Here is a 25,492-nt window from a genome sequence, read left to right on the forward strand (position 1 = left end):
TCTACATTGACAATGAGACACAGATTCAGCCATTGATTTTCTTCAGTGGTGTAAGGGCCTGATAAGCTGTGATGGATTAAGCTTTGTTTTTTCATTCTTCGCTCTTCCTCTTGCAAAGCTTGCATCCTCCTCAGTGTGTGCACCAGAACATGACCTGTATTTGTGCCGCAGCTGCTCAGAGAGCAATGCCTGATGTGATTGAAGACAAGTCCCTCATGTTTTCACCAAAAACATTAAAATAACTGACACTCACCTTCAGTTTAATTGTTCTTTTATCTGAAATGAGAGAGAGAGAGTTATTCTCCTCAGGCTACGGTACTAACATTTTAGACATTTGCAGTTGACTGAAAGGAGATGCCATGTCACAGAACTGCTAGCTGCAGTACCCCTTCATTATGATTTCACCTGAAGTAATTTTCATGTACTGTGTAAAACAATCTGCAGGGTGAGCAAGTCAGACCTAGTAGAGCTCTCCAAAATGAACTGGGTCAACATTTATTTACAATTTTTGCACAAGGTAAACTGCAAAGTGCTCTACAGTTAGAGAGTACCACCAAGGCTGAGGTTTCAGCACAGGGTATCCTACGCTTACAGAAGTATTTTGCTGTAAAACAGACTTGACCTCTTTTGGGACTTGAATAATTCTCAAAACAAACACTCACAGAATCTATTTTGATTGCTGCATACAGCCATACCCAAGATTTCTCTTTAGCATATGTTGTCCACATGTGTAAGCAACACTCCCTTTGAATTACTTAGCAATTGTCAGCCAATTTCAAAGAGAAGAGGAGGATAAAACCAGAAACAATCTGTTCCACGAAAGGAAATGTTTTTTCTATAACTCCCAGTTCTTACACACAGAAGGGTTAAAGCATGATGGTTAAAAAGCCTGATTGCCTGAGCCTTGTCTACATTACAGCTTACACCACTAGTAGCAGTGGTGGAACAGTGCTGCTGGACTTCATTTGCACTAAGGTAAATTCATTCGGTTTTAAGCTGGACATAACCAAAACACTTTTTGTCTTTACACACAGGACAGAGAGGTATCTGTCTTGGATTTTAAAGACTTACCCAACTGCACAAATATTACCACCTCTCTCAGCCCTACTCAGTCCTGAAGACTGGGGAGACTGCATTTCAGCAGTCTCATTTGAAAATAAGGTAGAAAATTTATGATGATGATGTAATTGTGTATTTTTCTTTAAAGTGAACTTGTATCATTCCTTACACAGCTTCCCAGTGTCAAACATTCCGGTTTCAAAATGAGAGATACTCACTATAAAACTCTTTAATATCAATTATCTAGGGCCTCTGTATGTCTTGGTATTCCACAATTATCAGCCTTGGATATTTCAGATCACATACATAAAAACCACATTAGCACAATCAACTGAGAACGTTTAGCAGCAGTCAATTAATTAAATATCAGTTTGGTTCCAGTTCTGTCATAACCTAAAGCAATTTTCAAAGAGGTACTGGTGTGCTCCCACAGCACCTCAACTTATAAACTAGTTCTCAAGGTCAGACTTACAGGAACTTACCCAGAACTGTTCCATGGCCTCGTGACACAGTTTCTCCTTTGACTACTAACTGAATCTGGACTGTTGTCTCCTTGATGGAGTTAAAGATGGTTACACTTATGGCTTCCTCAACGCCAGATCGGAAAACAGAAGGTGCTGCAATCAAATAGCCCCTGAGGAGCAAAATTGGAGGTGGATGGTCAAGAACAGAAACAAGAGTGCGATCTTTGCTTGTAAGTCACTATGTATGACAAAAGGAAAAGAACAGATTACTCTGTAACATATTTGCCCTGCAGCATCACATTTGCACCCACCATCAGTCTAGGCCTGTCTCTAATATGCATAAAATAAATGCAGAATGCACGTAGAAATGAACAGAGCCTAAGTGGCTTACAAATGCTTACTCTTTAAAGACAGTAGCATTAATGTTTATTGCATGTAAACTATAGATTTATTTATACGCTATATATAAAAACAAACTAAATCTACAACTAGCTAATCATAAAAAAGCTGAAACTCACAAAAGAGTAAGAGGGCACCTAAACCTCCAATAGAGTTTTGTAGATAATGCTTTGTTTTGAAACAGATTAGATACTTCTAACATTTTTGCCTCTATTTTTCATGGTTCAACCTGATACATTAAAAAAATGACTCTCAGTGCTGACACTCCACACTTTCTATGAGGCAGTCTTGCATATGTGTCACATGTCTAACCTCCCAATTTATATACAAGCAGCCCAGAAACTGCAGTTACAAGACTGGGCTCTAATTCTGTTCTGCTACCACTTTTGTGTTCAATTATATCCTGCAAGTTTAAGAACCCCAGCAAAAAAGAATTATTTTAGCAGGCACAAATACAGTTTTAAAGCCACCCTAGATGACCTCCCATATATACTACAACCCTTGTTTCTGAATGGAATCTGTACCATTACTCTGTGCTGAATGGCACCATGCCATGAACTTGCCAACTAAAAGCATTACAGGCTCTGAGCTTTTTGATGCGTTGGGCTGTAAGCAACACATTTATATTCTCTTCATGACACACCTTTCTGGAGTTTTTTCTAACCAAAAGGAACTTTTAAAACAATGCAATTGCTCATATGACTTTAAGCCAAATTTCTCAGCTCATGCCTCTCTACAGTTCCATAAGCCAGGTTGCTTTAGTTCATGATTAATTATCACTTTGGGATGACGATGATGGTGTTTTACAGCCCCCCAAGTAATCTTTTATCAAATTCCAACCCCATGTTTCTCTCTCAGCAGGCCTCATTGCCATGGAGATCCCACTACCCCCAAAGGAAGTTCAGATCTCTGTGGCATTTGAGTTAAATCGCATGGGGTACTTGCAGATTCAAAACCTTATGGTTGCCAGGTTTGAAAATTCATCAGAACAATAATAAATAACAATAAAAAGTTACTACTTAGCCTGCAAATTCTTGGTAAGAAAGACAGCCCATCTAGCTGTGGAGGGAGAAAGAGTACCATCTGCATCCAGTATGAAATGATTAGATTCAAACTGTCACATAAGCACAGCACTATAGTGCCATATGTGAAGCACATGTATTCACATTGTTCTAAATTGGTGCAAGTCTTTCTGAAGTATCAGTCCATTGGTACAGCCATTTAAATCACTTAATAAGTGGCATTTCAATATTTAACTTGACAATTAAACAGTTAACTTGACAGTGACTGGACAGATCCTTTATGCACATTTGACTAACAGCTCTGTCAGGTTACACTAAAACTTGGCAGGACATGAAATATTTCCTAGTAAGCAAGTGAAAATAAGTTCTCCATGGCACTCAGTTAATGCAGCTATTCAATGATGTTGATGGGCTAGAATAAGCTCGGGGTAAAGAACAAAGCAAACCTTAACCAAAGCTAACCTAAACACACCAGAACGAGCTGTGGATTCAACCCGGATGATTCTCCCCACAAGAATGCCTCACATGCTCTTCGGGAGCAACCAAGAGTACCTTCAACCATCCCAAGCACAACAGCAGCCCCTGCGCAACACCCCGGATTCCTTAAATAATTGTTTGCAGATAAAAGCTTTGCAACCACTCGCTGGAGGAGCTAGAGGCAGGTATTTCTGTGGCGGCTTTCTTCTTCCCCCCCCCCCCCCCCCCTCCTCCTCCTCCTCCTCCTCCCTCCCCCGCCCCCCGCCTTTCCCTCTGCTATGCACTTTTGCACCGGCGAGTACAAACGTGTTGCAGGCTCGGGAGCCGCCGCAGCTCGCCTCCCCGACCCCAGCCCCTCGAGGGGACTTTCTCAGGCTTTGTTAAGTGGTTGGTGCAGCCACCCCCGGAGCCCTTAGCGGAGCACAGGGGTTCGCGTCCCCCCCGCCACCCTTTACGGGGAAGCTGCCGACCTCCTCCCGGTACTTACTGCCTCTCCCGGGGCTGGGCTGCGCTCAGGCTGCAGAGGGTCAAGAGGACCCCCCAGGCGCAGCCGGGCTCCCTGCGGGGCATGGTGGCTCGGGAGCCACAGGCCACGGCGATCTCCGCGGCCAGGAGGAGCCTTTTGTTCCCGGCAAGCGCAGCCCGAGCTTCCCCGTCGCCCCGCTCCCGGGCTCGGCTCCCCGGTGCCTTTGGCCACCGCCCCCGCCGCGTCCCCGCCCCCGGGCCGCCCCCTCCTGGCCCCGGTGCCCGCTAGGCTCCGGCTCCGGCCCCCGCTCTTTGTCTGCGGCTCCCCGCCTGCTCCTGACAGCGTGCACCGGGGGAGGGGGCCGGGCCCCGCCGCAGCCCGCCCCGGCCGGGTCCCAGGTGCGCTGCCCGCCCAGCCCCGGCGGGCTCCCACCTGCGGCCACCGCTCCCCACCACCACCACCACCACCACCACCCCCCTCCCCTGCAGCTCTGACAGCCCAGCCGGGCCGGCTGCTCCGGCACCGGTGCCTCGTCCGTCGAGCCCAGCCAGCCCCGGGAGTACCTGCCTGGTCTCCCTGCCCTCCGCCTCGGCTTCCCCAGGGGGGCCGGTGTGCCTCACGCAGATGCAGGAGCTGCAGAAGCTCAGGTCCCCAAAACTCCCTAAAGGTCCCAGCAGCTTGGACCTGGGCACAGCATCCCCCCGCATGGGCTGGCCCCATTAAATGAGTCTTTGTACTCCCAGGCACTCCTCTGAGTGTTGCCAAAGAACTGCTCTCCAACTCAGAACTCGGTGCCGGCACTGATGCTGCTCTGTCCTCCTCCATCCCTAGGCCCTGATCTATCCATCTCCATCCCTCTGTCCTAGTCCGTGGTCACAGGGGCTCGAGACAGGAGGGGGAGCCCTCACTACACCAGTTTGAAGAGGGTGCAGCGGGAGAAGCATATGCAAGGCAACAGCAAACTCGAGGTGACAGAGTAAATGCCAAGTCTCACAGCGACGGATTCAATGCTGCACATAGATATCAAAGAATGACTTCTCCCATCCCTGCTGGAGACAACGCAGAATCCCAGATGTACCTCAACAGAGCTGAGCTCTCCTCCCATGAATAAATGAAAACCTGCCACATAGGTAGTTTGAATCAGTTCGCCCACACCCCAACACCCCCCACCCCCCTGAAAAAAACTTTAAAAATACTATTTTTTTCTAGATTATTTTCATTATTTGAACCTCAGTTCCATTTCTTCTAAAAATCACTGATATGGAGTCCAGCATTTAATTTAGCAAAAATACAGATTTGTTTCCAAAAGTTAATTTAATGGTTTACCAAAAGCCCTTTCTCCTAGCTTCTCACAAGAAAACCAGCAAATCATGTTGCTAAAGCTGCTAAACTTTTAAAATTATTTTTCTCTTTCAAAATTATTTCAATCACCATATATTTTAGCAGTATCAATACCAACACATTTTCTGCAAGTCAATCCATTCCCTAAAAACACAAAGTCATCAAAAAGGAATGAGGTTTCCCCGTCTACTTCACCAACACGACTTCACAGGCTGATCAGGCCCCAGCCAGGAGAGCACAAAATGGTGCCTAAATTTCTATATTGCTTGAAACATACACTAATTTTAGTACGAGACATCACTTCAAAAAACTCAGTAGCTTTTTGATAAGTTCAGATTATCTTCAGTAATGGATAACACTGCTAGATGTGGCTACATTTTCCTACTTAAACCTGTCTTAAAACAGCACTGTCTTATTTTTGTGGAGAGGTGTTAACAAGTCTAGAAGAAGAGGGAAAACTTAAACAAAAACCAACGACCACCTAGGCTAGGGCTTTGAAACACGTGCCTCACCTGAAAATTCTTTGTACCAAACAAATGAGTCCCAAATCAAAAGGACTATTTATTTTGCAAGGCTCACTGCAGTTTCTAGGACTGGACACAACAGTGTAAAATCACAGCCAGGCAAGTTTAGAAGTGTTAAAGAAACCACCTAGTTAAACCCCTCTTACTACATCAACAGTCCTTTACTGTTTGTCTACAGATTTGTCAAGATCAGGGCAGAGAACTGAAGGAGTTTTATTCAATACAATAAGATCATTGGAATTACGCTCCCACTACTGAACAAGAAGTTTTTTTAAGATTGTTCACCACCATGGGAAAGGTTATTTTTATTTATTTTTAGTGGGATTTTTCTAGCTATAGCTCATCTGTGGGAGGAGTTGCAGAATGTCTTGGAGCAGCTTTCAGCTTTTAATATTATGTAAGCTGAATCCATTTTGCTTGCTGCTGTGCTATTTAAGCCCAACTGCTCCTCTCTTGCTCATTTCATTGCTCATGTATCTTCACATGACAAACAATGCTATGAGAGCTATCAAGGGACTCTTTTGTTCGCCCAAAATTGAAGACACGTGCAAGAAAGCACGAAGTCAAAAAGAGGCCCTCCTAACACATCTTTTCTCTCCATCTTTAAAGTATATAGGGCTTTACCTCTGATCTCCCGTTCTTCAGAATGTATAATTGTACTCAAATGCTGTACTAGGAGTTGTACCAGCTGTGATGGTCAAGGCTATAAGTGAGACTGTATCTGTAAGAACCAGTAATGTATTTTGTTGATTATGTTAATTAGCTTAAGACATGAATGCTCTCCACAAAGCTTGCACTAGTATTTTTCGGGGTGATGTCTGTTTGACTGGCATTACACTGGTTTTACATGGAATTAGATAAAAAAATCTGAATGGTGGGCATTATAACAGCTGTATTTTTCTACAAATGTTTGGCTAGAACATTAGTTTTCTTTCTCTATACTAAATGCAACTATGGCACAGTTGAAATCATCATTAACTTGCATCGAATCTGTCAAACCTAGGTCTCACTTCAAACAGTTTATGATACTCTTTAATAAAATAACTGTTTCATAACACAGCTTGGCCTTGCAACTTAACTAGAAATGTCAATAGCTGGATTGTCTAAATTAAGAGTGGATTCTTCTTTAGTGTTGCATTCTCTTTCAGTTTATTCAAACTCTAGATCCATAGAGATTGTTTCCCAAGCAAGCCAGCTAGGCTTTATGAGAAGCAACTTACTAAAAAATACATTAAAGTTGGCATGTTTTGTGGGGGTTTTTTCTGGTTTTGGGGTTTTTTTTGGGGGGGTGGGGGGTGGGGGTGGGTGTGTTTGGTTTTTTTGGGGTTTTTTTGAGACAAACTGAAACATGCAAAGATAAAGCAAAATCTGGTAATTCCAAATTCTTTTTCAGCTTCATCATATTCTCAGATACAGAACTTTATACGCCTCAGTATTTTCCTGCCTGCAAAACAGCAACACTAATGTTAGTCTCCTTCCTAAGAGTAACACTTAAGATCATGTTGGAATCTTTTGATTAAAGAATACAAGGAGGCAAAATGAAAATGAAGCACCTCTGCTGTTCTCATGGTATAGCAGCCCTGAAAATGAAGCACATCTGCTGTTCTCATTGTATAGCAGCCTATAATTGATGTACAATATCTCACCAATCAAAGCAATGATTTTGTAATAATTTTGCAAAGATCAGAAACGTTTTGAGTGAAACAGCATCATGTTTCCTAAAAAAAGAATTATCTCTACACTTAATCCATACCTCTTTTCTAGAGCAGACCCACAAAGGATTCCTTACAGGCTCATGTCTGAGACCTACAGAATATGTACCAAAAAAGTCGAAGTGCCACTAAACACCCATTCTGTAGTCATCCACATCTCTGAAAAAGCTCTGGGTATGGACTTCAAAGCAGCAACTGGATTCAACAATGAACTGATAAATGCAGCAGAGTACACTTCTAAAATGGAGGTCCATCATCTGCAGCATAATGCTGCAGTATTTTTGAACACAAAACTCTGTATTTCTACATTTCAAAAGCCACAGCTAGAAATTATCATTATGTGGAGTACAGCCCTTTTAAATCATTGTTAACATTTTTTAAAGGAGAGATTTCTTCCAAAATTGAAGATTTTCTATTTGGTATTTACTGACTACAAGCAATATCAGGCAATTACATTCTCTAAAGACTGCAAACCATCTTCTAATTATGAAAGTATGTGCAATCCTGTAAATAAGGCTAGGATCAGCTTGGTCTGGGGGGTGTGTGTGTAAAAAAGAGGCTTTAGATATCATTTCAAACTATTTAGTTACTGAAATGGAATTTTCTGTGCCTGCCAAAATGAATCCTATTTAGTGTGATGCAACAGGTGTTGGAATTCCAGCAGCCGCCTGCAACCCACATCTGGTAATAGTTAAGAGTTTAAAGGAAGTTCTATAAGAACTGCTTATGTATAAAAACTATTCATCAGTGAAATCTATGGGCCATATTCACCCACCCGCTTGCACTGTGCATAGTTCAGATTTTTATTTCGTTTACAAAAAACATAATTCTGCTCCTCATGAAATTTTAGGAATCTCAGGCACTTGTCCAGGTTGAAAGTCTGTGGTGCGGGGGATTGGTATGGCTATACTGGTGCATTGGAAAGGTGAGGGAGAGACTGCAATTTATAGAAGAAGGTGTGAATAAATCTGTATTGGTAGATCTAATTAATATCCTGACCACTTGTACATTCTCATCGTTACTCTGCAGAAGAACTTCCCCTCCAAAAGTCCCATCTACCTAGTAAATAAGCTATGTGTAATGTTAAATTTATCAGACAGGTATGTGTCAAACAAAAAATAAGAGTTAACACTAAGCTCTAAATAATACTAATTCTTGAGTACTGCTGCTCTCAGCTGTGCCTCCTTTTGCTTTTTTCCACTCAATTGCAAAATTCAAATCTGTAAGGCTACTCACAAGAATCAAGTGGTAGGATCACACCATTAATAATTAGCCCTTTTTAACTGCCTCAGCATGAGTATTATCACTAACCCACCACACAGATGACCAGACTTAAAGGCACAGGAGGTAATACTCACTTATTTAAAGATTTTGATAATATATGCGTAAATTGTGTACATAAGTAAAACCAACTAATTTATTTAGTTTTGCATGAAGTACCGTACACACTAGATTTCAGCAGAACGTGGGTGAAAAATTAAAAAACACCCAAAACTGGACAAGTCACCAGCCTTAGGGAAGCCAGAATCATTTGTGCCCCCCTCCCAATGGAAAAAACATTCATGTCAGTCATTACATACCATCAGACAAGAAAAAGGTCTCTAGTTAATTTTTACAGCACTATATTCATGGTATAAACCCCACACCCATTTCTTTAACTCCTAGTTTTGTTCTCCTTTTGTGTTTCTATGACAGCCTCCTTTCTGTTAGCCAAACATAGATATGTAATGTAGAAACCGATAACTGCAAAAAAAGTGTCCTATCAGCTTTGCTGTACTACTGCAAGCTTACCAGCCATGAGGTTAATGTCTTTTAACAAACTACATCAGTCCAGATACAGAGTGGTAGAAACAAGACTGATCCTGCCTCCCAGGCATACAAGCATCTCTAGAACAAAATTACAAGGAAAGGATAATTAAAGAGCACATCTAAAATAAGAATGTAATCTGAGTAGCATATAACAATAGGATAATGGCATTGAGAACGTAATTATTACAGTTATGTCAAAAATGTTTATTAATCATCTACAGAACAAAAGAGGCTGATCTTTCACAGTACTATACCATTTAATTCCTGACAAAATGACTGAAATGGTGCTAAGAAGTCATTCCTATGGCCACATGCTGATTTAAAACAGGAATAGAGCACCATGCTTAATTAGCAGCAGTTGTCATTAAGTCATTTAGCAAGAAATTACTTCCCAGTTTTCTTCTCCGCCTCTACATACGACCTATGCAATATAAGTTTGTGCATAGTCAAGTGTTTGGTGGGAGTTTTATACAGAAATAAGGGATCTAGAGAGGCTGTGAAGTCTCCACACTCAGGGTTACTAAAAATTCAGCTGGACACCTATATAACTAGGAACAGGTGGAGGTGTCCTTTTATCATACAAATCATATTAAGTCGAGAAATTTGATTTTGTTCAGTTAGGTGAAGACAAATTTCTCAAGAGAAAGAAGGTAGCAAGAAAGGGTTACGGGCTCTTGACATCTTTGGGTACTGCCTATAGAGATTCTATACTTACCTTGTCAATAATACGCTGTAGTTGCCTAAGTGTACTGACATCGTCTATAGTCGAGCTAATAAGCTTCATCGTGGTTTAGCTGGGGATCAGTGCTGCGCTCCTAGATACTTGTTTACCATTTCACTTACAGAAATACTGTCGAAGTTCTGAAGAAACACACAACAAAGCTTGACTGCTGAAAAGATTAAGCACCAGAGTATCTTTTTGGTTAGCAGTCCTGAAAACTACTGTTCAATCAGCTGTTTAATTACCCCACCCCCCCATGCAATAGATATTAAAACAAGGAATGCAATTTTGGTACCCTACAGGCCATCTCCAAATACACTTTATCTACATAAGACATAACTAAGTTTTTGTTTAAGAGGCAAATTGTGTTTGCTTCCCTAACACATGAAATTTAAGATCCTGAAATAGCAGGAAGCTCAACAGGTCCTGCATATCCATTATTATTTTAAAAGAAACTCAGAGGCATTTGAGACTCCTCTGCAAACCTCACCCTCCATCCTTGTGCTTTACAGACCACACAAATGCAGTGGAAGAAACAACCTAAAAATCATTTCTATGAGTTGAACAGGAATGCTCACACAATCACTGGAAATGCTCTTAATTGGTGTGGCTCAGTGGTGCATTTCAGAGCTGTTAGATCTTCTGCTGCCGTGGAACTCTTTTTCATGTCCTGGCAATCACAGACCAGCCAGTTTGTTTATCATATTCAGTATGAGTTTCCAGATCTCCAACAAAGTAGTATTTACTCTGAGGCAGGGAAGGCTGCAGTAATCCAGTAAATTCTCATTAGCCTAAAATGCAGAAACATCTGCTGGGGTCACGAGCTGCTTACTTGCTGCTGCTGAGCAAAGAATCAGCTCCATTCAAAGCCAGTGTGAGCAAAGAACTGAAGGAATTGTAGGATTGGGGGTAGCAGTGAAGAGACAAACAGGCCTTGATTATCTCCTGGGCTGCAGCTCCACTGTAGTGCACCATAGGCAAGACCTTACCTTGATCACTGGTGACCCTACAGCACGGAGCACAGGAATTACAGCAAAAAAAGCTTAGACTCAGCCCTCCTGAGCTGGTGGTCAAAAGTGTCAGACAACACCAGCATAACTGAAGAGTATATGGTCAGAGCCTCCCAAGAAATGCTGGAATCCAGGCAAGGCAATCTGTGCAGAGCAAATCTAGTTTAAAGTCTTTGCCAGTTGCTTTTTAGAGAACTATGAGAATTTTGCAGGGCTGAATACCTACATTTCTGTGCTCCCCCCTCCCCACTCAGGCTCTCAGACCTAGCTGGCTCATTTCCAAAAACTAAAAGCAATTGTTAAAAGCACTTCCCTGTGCTGCTCTGCTCTGCTCTCCCCCGTCCCCCCCAACAAAAAAAAATAAAGCACTTTAGAACACATGAATGTTAACAATCAGTCAACAAGAACTTCTGGCCTAGAAGATGAATAGATAGATAGTAAGTACTGTACAAATTTAGATACCACAAAAACTAAATCTACATCGATGCAGGTTACAGAAGGAGGAACATTATTAATTCTAGGCTTAAAAAAAGATATTGATAACCTGAATAAAAAGAACGCTTAAGTTGTTTAGGATTCCAACCGATTCAGAGCATGTGACATTGTCAGAAAATAAGTGGAAAATACAAAATAAGTGGTGTCACATCTGTTTAGCTCCTGCTCCAATGATTCTGCAGTTCTTTGTTGTTGTTTTTGTACAGTGTTAAATATGGCAGCATCTAATTCTGCGGCTATTTCAAGGTGGACAAGGCTAAAACACTTCTGCAAAGAGCCAAAACAGAACCACTTAGAAAGAATATTCAAGAGAATCAAGATTGAAAAGTCTCAGTTCAAAACAGTTTAAAATTCTTTCCTGGACAGGCTAGGCTTCTTTATCTAACGCTTCTATCATTTGTACAAAGAATTACACTAGTGTTGAATTTAAGAAAAAGAATGACCAGAATGCTCAAATCAATGCCTATGATTCTTCCAAAACAATGAGTGCACATCCCCAAGCACTTCATTGTTTTGTACATGCAGTTGGCCTTTAGCTCCAGGACTCCCACTTTGCCTTAGGCTTATTGTACAGACAATGACTGCTGCCCGCAGCAGCAAGGATGAACTACTGCCCCAGAAAATTTAGAGCCTTTAATTGTGATCATAGCAAGCAGAATTTGCCACCCTTCTTCAGGGAAGAGAACTAAGAGCATTCCACTTTTTAGTGAAAATTTGTATTGCTGTCTGTTGCTTAAGTAACATTTGGGTGTATATATACATGCAAACACTAGTATCTCAATGGTAGAAAGCCACCTGACTGCGAAGGACGGGTTTAATTCAATAATTTCTTTTTTTTAGACCAGCAATGAAGTCTACCATCAAGAAACCCTAAGAAAGATATTCTGACTTATGCCTGTAGGGACAGACTTATCAAGATCCTATAAACTTGATTTTCATTTAATCCCTTAAATCCCTCATATTTAAGAAGATCCCTCAACTTTCTGAGTCTTAGAATGACATACTTATCATAAGCAGGTTAAAGGCATGAGGACATACATCCTAGCAATTACCCAAACCTATTAAAAACAGCTGTTTGATCAGCAGTTTCATCATACAGGAGCATTTCTAATGAGATCTCCATCCACCAAAAACAGAGACAACTAATTCGCAGCTAACCTATGATTCGACTGCTTAGTGAAGTTCCCCATCCAGTGGCCAACTTCATAGGCACAGCTCATGTTCCTGACCCCGAGCACGATCCTGCTGCATGCAGCACCTATGCCTCACACGCTGAAGGGCAGCACACACAGGTGAATTATTAGGTGCAGATCATCTAATGTGTTTAAGGAAGAAGAAATGACAGATGAATACCTTAAAAAAACACATTTCCTTCCCACTGGGTCACGAATACATTGCTCTGGAAAAAAGGACACTGATGTTATACAAGGAGGGTTTTAGTAGTTCGTTATATATTGACTTCTCATCCAGTGCATGGCACATCTTACTGATCCCATTACTATAGCTTCATTTACTCCTGATTTTTAATAAGAGACAAGAATCTAGTTAGACTCTTAGTAATGCCAGGAAGAAAGTCTGAATAGCACTTCAAGGAGTGCAAGGCAAATACTCCAAGTATTTTTTGAGTAGGCCCAAAAGATTTATAGACACAGCTTAAGCCAGAAACATACCACTATGCAGGCAACACAAAGCAAAGCTTTTGAAAAAACATCACAGAAAGAGGTTCCACAGGTGAAAAAACCAAACCAGGATACTGCATGTCTTTCAGAGAGAAATGCATGCCATATACAAAAATGGAAAGAAAAAACACGCCACATCTGGCATGTACGTTTGTAACACAACATACTCACTCTAAGGCCCTCGCCCAGTAGTTAGGTTTGAGGTTTCTCTCCACATTCACAATCTTCTGGCCTCAGCATTATGGGTGCCAGGAGGTCACAGCTTGCAATCGGGACTGGTTAGCGCCTCTAATTCCATCCCTGCATCTACTGTGTAGCATTAGCCCTACGTAAGCCCAGATGGAAACAAAAGCTTCCGCAGGGTACCAGTGAAGATGTTCAAACATGAAGGCTATTGCTATAGCAGTGGAAAATAGTCTTTATTATTAAAAATAAAAAAGAATTCTTAAAAGAGAAGGCGTCAAGTTAATACAAAGGCATTTATGGTTTTAATAATTTGTTTCCAAGACAATCAGGCAACAGGTTACCCAAACTCTTCACTTCTAGTTACAAGCAACCAGGCTGCTTCCAAGCATCAGCCTCGGTACTTGCTGCCCGCATAAGTTTTCCTCTCAGCAAATCCAGAAATCAGGGACAATTAAGAGTTCCTCCAGAAGATGTTCACTGAGTGACCAATGATCATGCTGTACATTTCTACAGATCCTCCTGATGAGATCAGCAAATGCACCATACCACATACACAATTCCACATCTACATTCTGTTCCATTTTAGAAAAACTACTTTGGAAAGAGATGCAAATCAGTACACTTGGATCCAGGTGCAAGAAAGTAAACCAAGAAGATTAGCAAATATGACCTATTTATTCTTAATAATACCACTTATTATTTATCTTTCAGTCTTGTCAAGGCAGAAAGTGATGAGAAAGGTGTCACAGAAATTCATGTTAAAAAAAGATGTCTCCTTACTGGACAGCATGCAGAACAAAACTCCGTTTATTCTGTTAGTAAGTACATACGCTGCTGGTTTCATATGCTGGTATAACTGCAAATTTGGACAACTCATATGTTCATACAAGAACTAAAAAGATAAAAACTCTGCTGGCATTGATTTAGTACCCACCCGTCAGCAAACAATACACAAACTTAGTTGAAGTACCAGCGTTTCACAACATCTAGTCCATGATTTTCTTCACATATGCTTTGGTTATGCAGAGAAACTTCTTTACTAACTTCAAACGACAGGTTCTCCACTTGTGTGAAGCTCCTAGAACAAATGAAGCAAGCTAAATCAGTTGCTCTGGAGGACAGTAACTTCTGGTTAAGCCCAAAGGCTATATGCCTGGACATTCATATCATCCTCCTACCACAAAACACTAAAATGTGGATTTTCTTCCCAAACGGCCAGAATTTGTAGGATAGGAGGGGGAGTTTGCCGGAACGGGAGACACATAGCTTTACAGACTATCAATTTTCAAAGATTTTAGCTGTAATCTCTTCTAGGGAAATGGAGGAAGGAAATTTATCATGCTTTATCTCTTCCTCATGCTCTCAGTGATATTTTGTATTTGTTGACACAATATTTAAGGAACAAAACCCCACACTGTTCTGTGCTCCTTGTGCCTGCTAAAGGATGATATATTTGCATGGTTATTATTCAAGACATAGTGCTTCCACCTTACTTTCCTGTCTCCTGGAGTTCACTCCCCTATATATTTGCCAGGGCTATTCTTGCTCACTGAAATTCTCAAGTAATCTGTCAGAGAACGGCACACTAAAGTAATTCCCTTAGAATACACAGGCAAAATAACCCAAACATCTTTAGTTTGGCTGTAGGTAGGGTAGGGACAGAAATAAAGAAGTCTACTACAAAAAAAGAATTAAACTTAGTGCTACTATTCCATCAATTAAGCCTCCTCCAATTTATGTTCTGGGTGTATTTGGGTGAGATCTGTAGATTTTCCTCTGAGAATTTAGCCAATGAGTCTTTTCACCTGATTTGTAAATACCTTTGAAGCTCTTTATCCAGTTTCTGAGACACTTCCTTAAGCTCTTTCAGTACACCACATGTTTTTGCACTTTCTTCCGAGTTGCTTGGCATAATTTCTGTCAGAAGCTCCTGTGTGATAGTTAACTGCTTTTGCAGTTCATCTACAATATATGTTAAAGATATTATACAGAAATGCATGCACTGGTATCACTTAATACATGATTACTTAATAGCTGGAGTAACAACAGAGACAGCTGAACTAGATGATGGAAAACTACTGTTCAGCTTTCACAAGCACACCATGAGAAAACTGAAAGCCACATTATTTTCAGCTATTGGGACTAGCATCAGTAACAGGCTATTAAAACTGCTAATCAAGCTCTCATTTCAAGTACAAAGATTTTTACAAGACAAATGCAAGAGAAAAACCCCAAGTTTTAAACATCCAAAATTCCCTGACCAGCTACATATATTGCTATTGGCATGTACCCCCAACATCAAGTTTATCCAGTCCTTTCCTTCAGCATTCACAAACCAAAGATAGGTATCTATTCCTCCTAAATTCTTCAATAAACCTTTTCCATTTGCTTTAAAGTGTAAGCAAGATTACTGTAAACAGTTTAAGAATCTTGTTTCTTGCAGAACAGCAGTTTAAAAACATAACTTCCACACTTCAGTACAAAACACATGTACTAATTTATTAAACATTCTCCAATTCAAGACAACACACAATATATTTAAGCTCCAGTTCTACAAGAAACATGAGCAAGTTTACCCACGTGACTATCTCTCAAACACAGAAATGAGATCACAGCATTTCTACAACGTGCTTACCCATTAGAAACAAGGAAGGAGGAGGAATGCCATGAATACAGTTAACAGATAAAGAAACTCGCTAAAGAAAGTCTATATGAAGACTGCCCTAGCTTAGAAAGTTAATTTTTTTCCTGCTGCAAGATAAAAACCTTGTTTAAGCGCAGTTTAGTGGTTAAACAGACAAGAATTATTCATAGCAAAACATGTGACTAATGTTGCAGGCCAATGTCCACACAAGCTCTAAGAGCACACAAAATTCCTCCAGGCCACAGACAGACCTAGCAATAACAATGTTAAGTATTTTACCATACCAAAACCCCACTATTTCTGAACCTAAGTTTGATGAATCAAATTTTCATACCAAGGTATGTTATCATATCTCCTTCTATGTGAATATTCTTTATGGGCAATTCATGTCTAGTGGCATCCAGGGAAACTGCAAAGCTTTTATATTGCTGTTTAAACTGTTCACAAACAGGAATAAGGCGTGGAAGTACCTCCAGCTGAAAAAGACACATGATGAATCGACATTTATTCAAAAGCAGCCATTTTGTTACTACAGACCTGGCCCAATACAGAAAAATAATTTATTAAAAACCCCAAATACCACTTTGAAACACTCATTGACAGAGGAATTGAATAAATTTGTGGGATTATACTCCCACCGTGCTGTTTAATAGATTTTCCTTTACCACTTCAAAATGCCTAGGTCAATACCAGTTTCCTTGTTACTGTAGCTCAGAGGTATTAGTAACATAGCTTGCAAAGTGTTTTATATTTAATACTTTGACTGCAGTTAACAATGTATTCTCCAAAAGACAAAAGTCTTGTTTAATTTTTTCAATGCATATTTGTTAAAAGCAAACAGAGGTTCAGTTTTGAAAATTTAAGTATTCAAAAATTAATTATTCATTAGGAACATGCCTTCTTACAACCAGGCCCAAACTATTGCTCTCTAACACATAAGACAAAGAACAGAACACGTTCACTTCTCATCTAACATTTAGCATCTCAGCCCTAGCTGTAACTAATTCCATAACTGCAGGATGTTCACATGCCTTAAGATACTTGCATCTCCTGTGCATCAACTACAAACTGCTCTGGCAACCAGTGCGCAATTGCTGCCCCTTGCTCAATAGCTCTAACTTCTCCTTCCTGCCTAATTGAAAGAGACAACAAAAAAGTGACAAAGGCATTTGCTTAGGTTACTAGAGCACATTAAATGCCACACCACCTAAGTGAGCTTGTTTGAATATAGAAGCATAAATTGTAATAAAGTCTACCTGTTTGTCTAATGCATCATCAAGTTTCCGCTCTCTCTCTTTAAGTAAAATTTCACGCTTTAATTTGAAGAGCTTCTCTTGTTGTCTTTCCTTTTCTTCATGCAACTTCAACAAGTTTTCTTCCATTTCTTTCTCCAGCTTGGCAAGATTTTTTCCAGCCTATGACATCCAAAAAAATACTCACAACTGAAGTAATGCTACTTCTAAGTAATTAACATATTCTGAATAAACAAATGTAAGCTTCAAACCAGGTCAAAGAGCTTCAATTAATGAATCTGAGACCTCATGCAATAAGCACAGTACATCACAGTTAAGGCCCTCCCTGCTTCTTCCCCCACCTCTGCTTATTTTTACTTTACAAGAAGTATTAACATATTTTTAGAGCACTGAGTGAACTAAGTCACTTCTACAACCTTGAACTACAAACACACTCACAGTTTTCCCAGAACTTCTGCATACCCCTACTGCATGAAGAACCAACACCAGTTTAATAAACTGGCACTGAATTTGCTCCAAGAGTCTTCAAACCAAGTCCTACAGTTCCACAACCATAAACACATGAAGTCATAAAACATTAACTTTTACAGATCAGAAAGCATAGACAACAGATTAAACAATTCCTCAATATCAAGTTCTTCTATCTGAAACACCAAATACTTGACTGACTCCCACCTTTACTCTTAGGTAAGTCAAAAGCAGCGTCTGAGATTCCAGCTCTTCTGTCAGATCCTTCAGAAAAGGAAAGAAAAGAATATTCCACATCAATTTGGATATTAAAACAATTGTTTTCCCAATGTTCAAATAAATTACTGAAAATCCAAGTTGTGTCCAGAACTACCAGAAACTCTCAGCTCGATGAAAAAAGTTTGGGGTTTTAAACAATGCATGTTAATTAAATATACCTCTTTGTTCCACCAGTTTTACAGCATTTTCAGCAGATTTTCATAATACTGATAGAGAACTTGACATTTCAGTGCTACATTAAACAAGATCCCTAAATAAGGCATTTCAAATTGGGTTAAATCAATGTTAGCTTTCTGAGCAAAAACATCAGCAAATATTTAAAGATAACGTGATATAATAAAAAAGTATGGACAGGAATACAAAAAGAACCCACTCGAGGAGATCCTACAGTTGGAGCAGATTCTCTACCACAAGAAACAAAAGTAAAGCTTTAGTCAGTGTTGAGAGGGCTGATAAACAAAACAAACATTGACAACAGTAGCACAGATTTCAGTCAGGAGGCTTTAGATCATCCCAGGACCTCAAAGCTGTTACCAAGATTAAAGAAAACAGCAAATCTTCATTTCACACATTTCAAAATAAATATGCATAACAAATGAAAGCAATGAGACTTACCACTGCTTTTTTTTTATCTGTTCTTTCATTTTTCTTGTAAGAAGATTCTGAGCCACAAGTCTTTTCACAGACAGGCTTAGCTGTACGACAACAGAAAAGTTATTGCTCCCTTCTACCAAGGTATATAGGGTGTGTCAATATACCATCAGGCTCTTCAAAGGCAAATTTCAAAATTATCATGTCTACCAGTAAAGAAGAGTTGTGCTCTCTTTCTAGCTCTGATTACACTCACAAGAAGATGTGGATCACATGAGCATTTAACTTTAAGTGACAGTTACAGATAGGTGTGATACAATTTTCAGAAGAGCTGTAATCTAACACCCATCTGTTACGGGGTCTCAAAGACTTGAGAGTACTTTAATATTTGATCTTAAACAAAAAGAACAGAGCACCCAAAACATACTAAAAAACAAGAGGTTAATTTAAACCCCAAAGGTCTTAATATCTCTGCTTAAAGACACTTGAAATAACACTCAATTTAGTAAAATCCTTTTGTGAATATAGATGAATACAAGGGTTACATATCATCAAGTTACATACTTTAAAAATAAAAGAAGAAACAGAGTATGAACAGAAGCTTACGGTTAATAGCTGAAAGATCAAGGTCTGGTCGATTACTTTTATCTTCACCTAGTAAGGTGGACTGCAAGCTACCGTTCCCAAAACTACTTTGATTAAATGAGCTAGCGGTACCACCTACAGAAAGAAGCTGTTATCAAAATAAAAGAATCAGAACAGATTTTGCACAAGTTTACAATTACATATGCTTTCACTAATATGTGGCAATCTTACACAAACCTTTACACATTTACTTTATACCCATGATTTGTGTACTCTCTAACTTGACTAGAGATAAGGTGTTAAAGAGGAAATCATTCTGAACTACATCACAGTTGAACAACACTCAGGTGGAAAAGGGAATAATGTTATTTCCTCAGCATTTTCAAGTCAAGGTCCTATCAGAAAATTCTTCTGCAATTCTTGCAAAAGAAATAAAAAGGGAATGCTTTGCAGACAGGGATTTTGAGTCATTTACACTGGGTTTATTAAAAAAGTAAAAGATGTAGACCAATGGTGAGGGCATAGTAAAAGAGTTCAAAGCCTTGCACAGAAGGCAAGAGATACACTTATTTTAGACAATCCGATTATTCAGTTCCAGATCCAGACAAGAGTTTGATGCACTTGAGTTTACACCTGTTAGTCCCAAATCAAGTATCCTAATTCCCTTTTTTTACAGATAATAATTGGTAGTGATGCAAATAATATAAAATGTAATATCTTAACTACTCTAAAATGTTGTTGAAGAGTTCCACAGGTTGGAAATACAAATTCACAGAACAACTTTTAAACTTTGGTAAAACCCACCAGCAGAAGTTTCACATTTCTGACGAACAACTGATCTTGGTTTAGTTGCAGATCGTTTCACAGGAGACCTCGAAATATCCTGACAATCGAGAAAAAAGACTGAACATAAGCAGCAACCATGACCACAATATATCTTACCGCCAACCTGAGTGCTGACAAGAAGTGAACACAATCCCTGGCAGTCTTGGCGCTCTGCGAGCCACCCGAGTACAGCCCCCAGTTCCCCCCGCAGTCTGCACCTAGTGACACACCACAACTCCTTCATAACCCCAGTGAAGTAATTTTTTCTAAGGCCTCGCCGCCGCACCCCCGAGCCGCCCCTCACACCATTCCTATACTTCGCTGAGCGACGCCTGAGCTCGGCAGCGAGGCGTCCAAGTACCTTCTTGTCGACTTTCTTATCGTACTGCAGGTAGCGCGACTTCACGACTTGTCCTGAGGAAGAAGGAGGGCAGGGAGCTCGGGCAGGGAGCTCAGGCGGGCCCGCCGCCGCGCCCCAGCCCGCGCGGCCCCCACCTCACCCCGCCACTACCTTTCTGCTTTTTCTTAGACGCTTCTCCGCCTGCCGCCGTACCGCTGGAGTCTCTCTCCTTTGAGGACATACTGCAAAGACAGCCGGAGATAACACCGAACGAAGAGACGGGCGCGGAGCCGCTCCCCACTCAGCCTCTTGCCGCCTCAGCCGCCGTCCCTTTCGAACCGCCGCGCAGACGCTACAGGGGCAGAGGAGGCTGCGCGCCCCCTGGCGGCGCGGAGGGATGAAACAAACCGTCGCCGCCGGTACATCCGCAGGCAGGCACTGACGGCGCGGGCGGGGGACCCTCCCCAAGGGCGATGCCTCCCACCCGGACTGCGCCCGCAAAGGACTGCCGCGCTCCCCTCAGCGCTAGGGTAAAGCAAGAAATGAGAGCCTGGCAACGCCTGCGGCATGACTGGCACCAAACGCTCTTCCTTCCCCAGGCCTCTGGTGGGAGGCGGCCATTCTCCGCGGTTTCAGCCAGTGAACCTCAAGGACGCAACGCCAGGGAGCGGGGCGGCGAACACCCGCACCGCCGCCTCGCCCTTAGCGGAAGCCCTCACAGAGCTGAGAGGCGACGCTTCCAGCCGAGGACGGCACTGGAGTTCTTTGGTTTTGACAGGAATCCACCCACTCCTGCTTCTCGCCGCAGGGCCCTGCCTCAGAAAACACCTGGCTCCCGACAAGCACCCGTTCCCCAGCCGTCTTGGGAACCGCAGGCGGGGGCGAGGCGGCCGGGCTAAGCCGAGAACCAGCCGCAACGCCCCCGGGCGACGCTTCGCGCCTCCCGCCCCTGCGCGCCGCCGCGGCTGGGACGCATGCGTAGTGCGCCCGCGGCGCTGAATGGGCGCCGCCCTGCCTCCCCCCACCCGGAAGTGGCGCGCGGGGCCTGTGGCGGGCGGCGGGGCTGGTCGCCAGCGCTTCACCCACTGGCTGAGGTAACCGGCGGCAAAGCGCGGCCCTGCGCCCCTCGGTGAGCGTCCGCTCTCCTTGTTTCCTTTGTCCCCTTTCTCTAGGGTGTTGCTGAGCTCTGCGGAGGTGGTTGGTGGCGCCTCGGAGGGACCGGCTCTCACACCGAGCCGGAACGGCACTGCCCACCGACCCTAGGGGCCGGCGTGGCGGCGCGCTGGCGGGGGGGGCGGGGGTGCGGTCTGGCGGGCGGGAGCTGTGGGGCTCCGCCGCTTTCCTTAGGAGGCCGGGGGCCGGCAGCCGTTCCCCGGGGGCACCCGTGGGGGCGGTGGGCTGCTCGGGGCCGCGGGCTGGAGCTGTGGCGTGCCCGGCTCTGGGGCGTCTGCGTGGGCTTGTCACGGGCGGGATGGTCGATGTGTGGCTGCCGGCCCGGTCTGTAGCTGATGTGCCCCAAGAGCTGGACATTCCCGAAGGGAAGGAGCGTGCCTCACCTCCCACCTGTACCGCCCGGCTCTCAGGCGATGTGCAGGAGCATCTTGCCCTCGATGTTAACTTTCATCTCATGCTTACTGATTTGATTTTTTCACCCCCTCAGTGTCCTGCTTTTTCACATGATATCCCTAACTCTCCTTAGGAACAGCCTGTAAACTTTTGTACAAATATCTCAGCATCTTTCAAGCAATTCGTTAAAATTCTCCGGGTTCTTTTCCTTTCTGTTTTTTGGGCAGCTCTTGACAGTACTAATACTGCTGCTGCTGTGTTGAGGTCATGCTTTATGATGGTGACTGTCGTCTAGTTGATAGATGCCTTTAGCTGTTTGTAAGTTGGTAGTGCTGTGTCTTTTTGGTAAGTTTGAGTTTGCAGTCTCTGGAAAGTAAAACCTCTGCAAGCTTTTTGTGTGTGTGTTTGTAGACTAAAAGTAGCAGTGTTGTCCTGATCAGTGACTATTGTTACCATGCAGTTGATATAGGTACATGTCATTTAAAGTAAGAAGACTTCGCAACCTTGTTTTCTATTATTCTGTAAGTATTTTGACAAAATTCTTACCCAGCTTTATTTGCAAGTCCTGTTGGTGAAAAGTGAGAAGTACTTTGGATGCAAATGAGTTCAGTATTCTTTGATTTCATCTTCTGGAAATGGGTGGTGGTGTGGCAGAGGGCTGGAGATGATCTCAGGCTTCTGGCAAATGCAATTAGCCTTTCAAAGATGTCATCAACATCCTCCCACGTTACTCCTAGAGGTGGATCAGTATCGGTTTGTCTACCTAGCTGTTTGCAAATAAAGAGTTTGTCATGGGTAATTAGAAGCTTTCTGATTTCAGGTCTGTTAGCTGGAATACCTGACTGAAGTACTTGCTCTAAAGTAAGCGTGAGGCAACCCTGCATTCTGGTTTAGTGTATTAGTGTTACACCCATCAAGTTTTAGTAAATCTTTGGTGTCTTTAACTCAGAACCTTGTCAGGAACAAATCCATTTAATGTAGGATAAACTTCTAATGCATATGTATATTTATGTTAGCATTAAGATTTATTGTGTCTCTTTTTAGTTAGCTTGATTATTTTTGTCTTTGAGCTAATGAGTTTCTTTACCCGCTCTACGTTTAAAGTTGAGTAAGGTTGTACTTTTCAGGATGATGCATTTAAGGCCATTTCCTTAATCGTTAGTGTTTACCTATTAGCATAACCCCCCCAAGAGTTACTGCAGTATTGTGATGAAACTGTTTTGTAGAATTGCATGGTTTGTGTTGTTTGGTAGTGAGGGGTTTTTTGCCCTGCTTGAGCATTTGTCTCAACAAAAAGCTTTCTCAGTAGTTGAACATTGTAGTTTCTGCAGTGACAGGGCAGCTGTCTGTGCAAATGGATAGTTTCATTGGAGCGGGAAGACTCATAGGTTTGTGTTTTTCTGTGGAACCTAAAACGCTTATAGAACTGAATAATTTAGGAAGAGTAAATGCAGCTGATGAAAACTTTAAATGAGGTTCACCTAGAAAGTAGTGCTTTGTACAGAGTTTTCTGACAAAAATTGATTCAAATGTTAGACGTCTTGAATAATCCTGTGTATGAATAACTGTTTGACTCAGTTCTGTATTACTTAAGCTAAATATGGCCTTTCCTAGATGGTCAAATGCCATGATTCACATATCTTAGGCATTTAAAAAGGAAAAATTCCTAAAAGATGCAACAGCATTAGCTATCTTAACAGTCAAGGAAAAGAGTGGAAAATTATGATTCAACAAAAAGTTTGTGGGGTTTTTTTGAATTTTTGAAGGCTGAAGGTGTTTATTAATCACATTGCTAAGAAGCGAGACCTACTTATTCAAATATCTAGGGGAAGTGAAGCCTGAGATGCTGTTAAGGATTTTTTTTTTTTGATAAATATCTATTTTAATAGATGGTCTGCCTTCTGAAGAGACTAGGAGTGTCTTTATTTCAGGAAATGGAAATTCAGAGGTTTTGTCTCTAGTATATCATGTTTTCTTGATGTATCAAGTGACTTGCATGGCTTACAGAATAGCTTTTATATAGGCTTTATTGTGTTCTTTGTATCTGATCACCAAGTGAAACTCAATGCAGATCTTAGAAAAATGTGCTCTTCCTTTAAAGACCAACAATGTTTAAAAGTGGGTGTAAAGGTATTTTCTAAATACATACATTCTGCTGATGATCCCCTTTATTTTTCTTCTAATTCACATAAAAATCCAACCTGAAGTTTTGTAAGAAAATTTCTTATCAGTGTAAACGCAGCATTAGACCAGTGAAATTTTTACTTCCTTTGCTGACAGCTGTAATGCTATTAAGGATAAACTTTAAGAAAACTGCAAAAAGTGGTAGAATAGTCTCTACCATACTTTTGCTTATATTCTTTGCCTCTAACACTCTCTGTTGTTTTGTCTTCATTCCTAGTGTTCTCAACAGGACCACATTTTCATTTCCTCTGAATCATACTCAAGTGTACATCTGTAACTGACCTCATGCATTTTGTAAGGTAATAAATATCATGTTATAGACCTTTAGTGTCGCTGTAAGTCTGATAAGGTATCCTTGTCTTGAGGTTAAATTAACATTAAGAGGAAGTAGAGGTCTGCATCTGAGGTGGTTTGGGACTGTAGATTGGGATCAGGGTAGGGTCTCAAGGGCTATAAGGAGTAGGGAGAAAATAACCAAGGAGGAACTGCTGTAATGAAGGTAATTTCTTTGGCTTTTTCCTGTATTGTGTTGCATTACTTGCATTGCAGTCTAGCTTCTCCTTTGTTAGGCAGTCTGTGGCAGTAGCATCTCTGTCAGGGTTGGTTACAAAGAGTAGTAACAAACATGTTGTAAATTTACATGCTCCATTCAGAACTACTCCTTTTGGAGTAGAAAAAGCAGAGAGCTTTTAGTTAAAGAAAATCAAGGATCTAAGGTTGTTTACTCCAGCAGAATTTTTTATGACCAAGAAAAATATTGTGTTACTAGAATGCTAGCAATATTCAGGTAATCTACAAATGTCTGGAGTACTGGGAAAAAAATTAAAAGCAATTATGCTCAACTAACAGCAACTATATATCCAGGGTTGAGTCCTTTGCCTTACCTGTAATGCACAGTTAATTGCGGAACCCTTAGGGTGTCTCTGTAGTCTGTTTTGCTGGAAACTGCTTGCTTTGGAAATCAAGGGTAAGTAGTAGCTGAATATTTTCTAAATTGCTATATGTTCTCAATTTGATCAGAGGGGTCTCTTTTGGCAGTGGTCTTTGGCGATTTAGGTATTCAAGAATATTAGGGGTCAAGTACTCATAGATTTCTACTTTTGTGTTGAAAATTACTTGATGAACAATGTGAGAAGCTTGAATTTTTCCATTTGAGGAATGCTGCACTGGAAATGCACATGAAAATATGAAGAACTGGAATATTATAAAGTTCATCCTCAACGATTTTGCTGTAATAGTAGCTTTCCCTTTTTAGCTTCACTGTGATTCATTGACTAAATATGTGGCTTCAAATTATGCCTTATTTAAACTAAACAGATACCCTTCACTGATTGAGGCAAAGTTCTCTTGTAGAATTTTACTGTGTTATTAAGTGAACAATATTGGCTTTAAT

The 25,492-nt window shown here is 41.5% G+C and overlaps 3 protein-coding genes across 20 annotated transcripts in view; 1 reads left to right on the top strand and 2 right to left on the bottom strand.

Annotated features, from left to right (window-relative positions):
• The window catches only part of CPAMD8 (C3 and PZP like alpha-2-macroglobulin domain containing 8), a 63,797-nt gene extending 50,338 nt beyond the window's left edge, over positions 1-13,459 (bottom strand). For 3 of the 7 annotated variants that reach the window (XM_055710410.1, XM_055710411.1, XM_055710409.1), the window contains exons 1-3: positions 3,909-4,098; positions 1,542-1,693; positions 254-276 (exon numbers count right to left, since the gene is read on the bottom strand). In XM_055710410.1, coding sequence (XP_055566385.1) covers positions 254-276; positions 1,542-1,693; positions 3,909-3,991 — 258 coding nt within the window. In that variant the 5' untranslated portion in view covers positions 3,992-4,098. Of the gene's footprint in view, positions 1-253; positions 277-1,541; positions 1,694-3,908; positions 4,099-9,255; positions 9,352-9,988 lie in introns of those variants that run through there. The other 4 variants (XM_055710412.1, XM_055710414.1, XM_055710413.1 and 1 more) reach the window with 4 other exon arrangements.
• A 694-nt stretch (positions 13,460-14,153) lies between these two features.
• On the bottom strand, positions 14,154-21,203 carry HAUS8 (HAUS augmin like complex subunit 8). The gene is made up of 10 exons (XM_014284230.3): positions 20,521-21,203; positions 20,371-20,423; positions 19,989-20,067; positions 19,206-19,319; positions 18,624-18,703; positions 17,937-17,993; positions 17,265-17,423; positions 16,343-16,484; positions 15,185-15,326; positions 14,154-14,442 (listed from the first exon to the last, which is right to left on the bottom strand). The coding sequence occupies exons 1-10, from the start codon at positions 20,588-20,590 to the stop codon at positions 14,322-14,324; spliced, it is 1,017 nt and encodes a 338-aa protein (XP_014139705.1). The 5' UTR covers positions 20,591-21,203; the 3' UTR covers positions 14,154-14,321.
• Positions 21,204-21,340: 137 nt separating this feature from the next.
• Positions 21,341-25,492, top strand: part of MYO9B (myosin IXB) — a 44,924-nt gene continuing 40,772 nt past the window's right edge. For 8 of the 12 annotated variants that reach the window (XM_055710398.1, XM_055710397.1, XM_055710403.1 and 5 more), the window contains exons 1-2: positions 21,341-21,478; positions 24,317-24,398. The gene's annotated coding sequence lies outside the window, so the exon portion shown is untranslated. The remainder of the gene's footprint in view (positions 21,479-24,316; positions 24,399-25,492) is intronic. The other 4 variants (XM_055710400.1, XM_055710401.1, XM_055710399.1 and 1 more) reach the window with 4 other exon arrangements.

The sequence above is a fragment of the Falco cherrug genome, chromosome 4 (genome assembly GCF_023634085.1).
Source record: "Falco cherrug isolate bFalChe1 chromosome 4, bFalChe1.pri, whole genome shotgun sequence".
NCBI classification, from domain to species: Eukaryota; Metazoa; Chordata; class Aves; order Falconiformes; family Falconidae; genus Falco; species Falco cherrug.

Coding starts and splice junctions, on each gene's coding strand:
- HAUS8 (XM_014284230.3), bottom strand. CDS start 20,590: ATGTCCTCAAAGGAGAGAGACTCCAGCGGTACGGCGGCAGGCGGAGAA. Junction 20,424..20,520: donor GTCTAAGAAAAAGCAGAAAG/GTAGTGGCGGGG, acceptor CTTCTTCCTCAG/GACAAGTCGTGAAGTCGCGC. Junction 19,320..19,988: donor GAAATGTGAAACTTCTGCTG/GTGGGTTTTACC, acceptor TTCTTTCTGTAG/GTGGTACCGCTAGCTCATTT.